Source organism: Mobula birostris, chromosome 27 (assembly GCF_030028105.1).
Source record: "Mobula birostris isolate sMobBir1 chromosome 27, sMobBir1.hap1, whole genome shotgun sequence".
Lineage (NCBI taxonomy): Eukaryota > Metazoa > Chordata > Chondrichthyes > Myliobatiformes > Myliobatidae > Mobula > Mobula birostris.
This window is the reverse complement of record NC_092396.1, coordinates 19703907-19710092: the sequence shown is the minus strand read 5'-3', so window position 1 is coordinate 19710092 and position 6186 is coordinate 19703907. Positions and strand designations below refer to the sequence as shown.

Below are 6186 nucleotides of genomic sequence, written 5' to 3'. Positions count from 1 at the left end.
GTATCATCAGCAAATTTAAAGATGGCATTTGAGCTGTGCCTAACCACACGGTCACGGGTACAGAGAAAATAGAACAATGGGGTAAGCACACACCCCTGAGGTCTGCCAGTGTTGATCGTCAGTGGGGTGGAGATGTTGTTTCCATTCTGCACAGATTGTGGTCCACTGGTTACTTGATATTAGCACACTACTTTAAGCTAATGAAAGTCTTGGTTCACCTTATGGCATGAGACAATGTTAGTTACATCTCTGTGAGAATGTGTCTGATCTTTCTAAAAAACACGCTTGTCGTATGTTAGATGGAAAAGTGTATGGTATAAAGGGGGCCCAGAGATATAAGTGGGGAATGGTATTGCTACCATCTCAAGTCTGAATTTGTTTCTACATTGTAGCCATCTCCTTGGAACTAAGTTCTTTACATTCATAAGCTTAACCAATTACTGTATTCCACTGATGGGATTGCCCAAAATGCTTTCTTCCCTCTGAAGAGAAGTGGAACTCTATCATCTTGTCCAGTGCTAGAGTGAGGTTTCCAAAGCAGTCTCAAAGAATCATAAATTTGCACTTAAATGTGTTGATAAAATTGCTATTGTGGTCAAAAAGCTATGCATGTGACTGGGTGTTTCTGTGTGAGTTGCAAGGATCGGGATGCAGTGGTGCTTGCGGTGGCTTATAGCATTATTGGCTAAAATTAATCACATGAGGGAGGCAATTAAATTTCTTTTGACACTACATTAGGACCAGATCTGTGGAGCAAACATGCAGGAATTGATCTCACATGTAATCTCTTTCCGTGGCATTGTAGTTTGGCGCAGGAGTTTGCCCTCTAGCGTACATGATCTTGTAGTTATTATCTTCCTGTAGAATTTCAAAGTCACCACGTCTCTTAGAAATGATTGAGAAGCTGGATACTACTAGTTTATTTGAATGAATATGCAACACTGCTGAAATTTTAATGCTGGATGTACTGGAGAAATAAACATTAGAGGTCTAAGTTTAGGTTTTACAAAAAAGTCTCTAGGGCAAACAGGCTGGAGCTCATTGTAGAACTCCATTTTAATATCAAATTTACATCTCATACTGTTGTTGCACTTTAAATTTTATCATCACACATAGGTTTAATAGATCGTGATTGAGGGTGGATAAGACAAATCCAGGCCAGTATTAAGGGAACGGTTTAAAGGAGGGAAAAATCCCAAATAGTTTAGTGGCCCAGAGTCAAATAGGGCTGGTTCAGCTGAAAGCTGCTGCAACTCCCAGCAAATTAATAACACACACACGCAGAGAAAGAAGAAAACACAGTCTGCAGTCATGCAGAGTAGTATGCTAGCAGGAGAGTCACATTACACCCTCCCAAAGTAAGAAACTGCACAGACCTCGGAATTAATTGGAGACAAAAGAGGCTTATTTAGTTGTAGGGTTTTTAGCACAAGAGAAACATATCTTAACTGACAGGAGAGGATTCCCCCCCCCCCCACCTACCTGCCACCCAATCTTCCCAATCATTTCTTGATAAAAGAAAAATCCAAACTTTAACAGATCCTTTTGGACAAAAAAAAATACAGTTGGACCTTTATGGATTTGTTGCTGTGATGATGTCGCGATTTGTTTTTGATTTGTAAAAGTCTTGAAGAATTTTCTGGAGTAAAGGGGAAAAAATGAGACAACTGTTAAAACTGCTATTGTGGCATTTCCTGCTGTTAAAAGGTAAGGACTTCTATCTTTTTTAAAAACTTAAGATATGTTGTTAAAGATTCAGAGACTTAAATCTTATCTTTGTATTTTGAGCCAAAACTTGCATTCTTGTATTTCGCTCTGCAACTTTTCAATGCAGCCAAAATTTTGCTGGTTTGGATGTCCGAGTTGAATGGTATGTGCATGTAGGGTGTTACTTGTTTACTTCTGATAGTTTTTGATAAATGAGGTTGAGCTTAGATAGATATTGCCAAAAGCTTTTAAATAAGTAATGCATCTCTGGAATAAAGTGGCAGAGTTTAGAATAAAAATGTTGCAATATTTATGATAATTTGAGAATTCTTATGAATATCTAGAGCTAGAAAGTTCAGTGGGATCTACTTTTGTATTTTGCTCCTCTTCAATTTGCCCAGGAAAAGCTTAATGGGTCATTATAGGGGGAATAACTTAAGCTAGACCCTGTCTTGGGTGTTTGATGAAACAATAAGAAGTAAATCTAACTTTTAACCAACCCATACTGCACCTACTTATGTTTCCTGGACTCATGCAAAGGGAAATTTGTTATTTAACCCATTCTGGGGAGCATTTCATATGGAATTCTAACAAGGGATGTATGTGTTCAAAGGGTCATAGAGTCATATGGTATAGAAACAGGCCCTTTGGCCAATCACAAACATGCATATGATCAAGTAACTAACTATACAGATCCATTTACTACAACTTCATCAATAACCTGCAATAATATATCTGCGATAGCAAAGGACTCTTCTTTCTATGTTTGTGTCCTGGCAATTCAAGTGCTTGTTCAAATGCTGCTTAAAAGCCTTGAGAATACCTGCCTCCATCCCCTTCTCAAGCACTATGTTCCAGATAGCATTAACTCTCTGGTGAATATATTCCTCCTCAGAGCTCTTATCTTAAACCCATGGTCTCTGGTCCTATATGCCTCTGCCACAGGAAAAAAAAATGCTCCTTCTATCTACCTATCTGTGCCTCTTAATAATTTTGTATACATCTATCAGGTCCCACCTCGGATTCCTGTGCTTCTATGTTTGATGATCAGATGTTTTATTTAAATAGTATTCCCAAGAGGTTTCTCAAAGGGATCTGCCTAATGTTTGTACACTCTCTATATCCAAAATGAAATCAGAAGACACAGAATGAAAAATGGGCTCATTCAAACACATTGGAATATAAATTAAGTTTATTCCTGTTGTGCATTGTTGACCTCTTCCTTGACTGCAGTTTGCTTCAGTGTATCTGACATTGGAAGCGAACCTTTTAGATAGGTTCTTGCTGTTGATTAGAGAATGACAGGATTGGGTTAAGATGTTATTTGCCACATGTTGAATACAGTTAGAAACTGTACCCAAGCAAGAGTCAAAGCTTCGGAAGTGATAGAAAGAAAACTAAATAAAAACAAATACTTGAATTTTAACTGGGGACTAGAGCTATGAACAATCAAATCATAGAAACACAGAAGCATAGAAAATAGGTGCAGGAGTAGGCCATTCAGCCCTTCGAGCCTGCACCGCCATTCAGTATGATCATGGCTGATCGTCCAACTCAGGACCCTGTACCTGCCTTCTCTCCATACCCCGCGATCCCTTTAGCCACAAGAGCCATATCTAACTCCCTCTTAAGTATAGCCAATGAACTGGCCTCAGCTGTTTCCCGTGGACATTATTTATGTGAATGTGGCACTTTCCTTAACAAAATTGGTGAGAAATAGCCACTGGGCAGGCAGCAGTAAGATGTCATACGGTGAAAATATACATCTTCCATAGAATCTTAGCATGGGGATGTATTGGTATATGCCTGCTGATACTGGTCTTACAAGAAAGTTGAAAAAAGAAATAAAACTCATCCCAATTGACTACTTCTTAATAAGCTTTCCTACAAAGGCTTTAAGTTACAATAAAATTTCTTTGCAAGCTATCTCTGAGGATCAATGGTGGTTTGTTTCCATTTGAGTTTTGTTGGTCCTGAGTATACTGAGGAAATCTGTATAGGAACTATAAACTCTTCCACAAATGAGGTAGGAAGTAACTGGCAGCCTAGTTAATAGACGATAGACAATAGACAGTAGGTGCAGGAGTAGGCCATTCGGCCCTTCGAGCCAGCACCACCATTCACTGTGATCATGGCTGATCATCCACAATCAGTATCCAGTTCCTGCCTTATCCCCATAACCTTTGATTCCGCTATCTTTAAGAGCTCTATCCATCTCCTTGAAAGCATCCAGAGATTTGGCCTCCACAGCCTTCTGGGGCAGAGCATTCCATATATCCACCACTCTCTGGGTGAAAAAGTTTTTCCTCAACTCTGTTCTAAATGGCTTACCCCTTATTCTTAAACTGTGGCCTCTGGTTCTGGACTTACCCATCAGCGGGAACATGCTTCCTGCCTCCAGCGTGTCCAATCCCTTAATAATCTTATATGTTTCAATAAGATCCCGTCTCAGCCTTCTAAATTCCAGAGTATACAAGCCCAGTCGCTCCAAACTTTCGACATATGACAGTCCCGCCATCCTGGGAATTAACCTTGTGAACCTACACTGCACTCCCTCAATAGCAAGAATGTCCTTCCTCAAATTTGGAGACCAAAACTGCACACAGTACTCCAGGTGTGGTCTCACCAGGGCCCTGTACAACTGCAGAAGGACCTCTTTGCTCTTATACTCAATTCCCCTTGTTATGAAGTGAGGTGGTGTTCACCCTCAGGGTTTCTGTAGACATCCAACACATGGTCTCAAGGTTCTTTATGCCATCTTTGAACAAAGGAGATGATGCAGCTTTTCATGGAGGTTTTGAGCAAATTCATGAATTATTTCCTCTATCCATCTGGTAATGATTTTAGTTTGACACATTTCACATAAGGCCAAGATGTTAAACAATTATGGGAGAGTGTAAATTGCCTGTAAAATTTGAAACGTGAGAAATTCAAAGGTTTGGAAAGAAGTCCCACAGTTGCTATTAACCTCATGTCTCTTTTCTGCTGGATTGGCAGGTTCAAAATGATTGCCTAACAGATTTAGAGTGGCTTTCTGGAAGTGGTTGTTTGTACAGTATTTCAAACTATTGGAATAACGGTAATAAGAGAAACAGATGCACAGTGAAAACACTGACAGCAAGTATGACTGGGAATGATTCATAAATCACAATATTCACAGCTGGTTCAGACATTTTGAGCTAAAATCCACGAAAACATAAACAAACTTGCAGAACCCTTATCAAGCACCATTCCAGGCTCATAACTTTTCTTCAATTCCAAAAGCAAATTCATTGCTTAACCCTCATAGTTCTTTAGACATGAAGTTCTTTGCTATTGTAGACATATCATTGCAGGAATCTTTCTTGTGCAGACAGAATTGGGCTGATTGTGTTTTAGTAAGTCTACATTTGAATAGTAATTCTAGTGCATCCAAAAAGGTGTAACACATTTGTGTAATTGAAAATAGACTTCCTAAGACTGGAGCCTGGAACTGATGTTGGAGAAAAGTTGCTGGTGACAATAGATTGAAGGTCAAGGCCTAGTGTTTAGTTGGAAAAGCAGGGCGACAGGTTTAGTTTAATGTAAGGAGTATCTCCAAGAAGGATTAATGTGTTTGCTGTGTGGTTTGAAAGAAGGATTAGAATAGGGGGGGAGTCCGCAAGAGGGATTAGTTATGCAAGAATGATTGAAGCTGGAATGGAGTCTGTGAGAAGGATGAGAACCTGAGATTGTAGGTCTTAAGAACTTGCCAGATTGAAGGCTTGGAGGGTTTGAGATTTGGAGTGCTGCTTTGTCGGAGTTACAATGATCTTTGGGATCAATAGGTTAGGGCTCATTCCTGTGAACCTAACTCAACGATGGTTGCCCTAGAATAACTTGGTCTAAATTACATCCGGTGAAGTTGGTGAATCATTGTGAGAGATGCCTAGTTGGATATCTGAAGTGGCAAAAATGATTCAAAAGTGATCTTTTTGGAATTTCACATGCATATGATGTCAATTTTCAGTTAAGTAGCTTTGAAAGTGGTCCCCAGGCAAGGAAAGGGCTGTGGGCTCTAATCAGAGGCTCTAGATGTAAGTGCACATAAAATAATAATCAATAAGAAGAGAATAAGAGTTAAGGACAGGAAGAGTTATTTATGTAGATACTGACTAAAGGGGAGAAATATTAGAATCGAATTAAAGGAAAATTGTGTTGGAATGTGAGGAAGGGAAATGTCATAAGAATTAGATGAAGGGGGGAATGGAATTAAAATCATTCAAATAGGGGAATAAGTCTGTACTTCCATGCTTCGACCATTTGTATAGACTCTCTCAACATACTACACTTATTCATGTTGAAAACAGGACATACCTTTTACCAGTTTTAGTTGAAGCAACAATTAACCCTCAGGTATTACATGGAGACTCCTGACAGAAATGGTATATGCTTAGTGGGATGGGACAAAATTAGACAAAGCTTTCACAATCTTCAGGCTAAAATGCTTGTTGACATATA

General features: G+C 39.3%; 1 protein-coding gene across 3 annotated transcripts in view; it reads left to right on the top strand.

Annotated features, from left to right (window-relative positions):
* Positions 1 to 1180: 1180 nt before the first annotated feature.
* Positions 1181 to 6186, top strand: part of LOC140188546 (matrix remodeling-associated protein 8-like) — a 76466-nt gene continuing 71460 nt past the window's right edge. For 2 of the 3 annotated variants that reach the window (XM_072244936.1, XM_072244935.1), the window contains exon 1: positions 1184 to 1707. In XM_072244936.1, coding sequence (XP_072101037.1) covers positions 1659 to 1707 — 49 coding nt within the window. In that variant the 5' untranslated portion in view covers positions 1184 to 1658. Of the gene's footprint in view, positions 1708 to 6186 lie in introns of all 3 variants that reach the window. The other variant, XM_072244937.1, reaches the window with a different exon arrangement.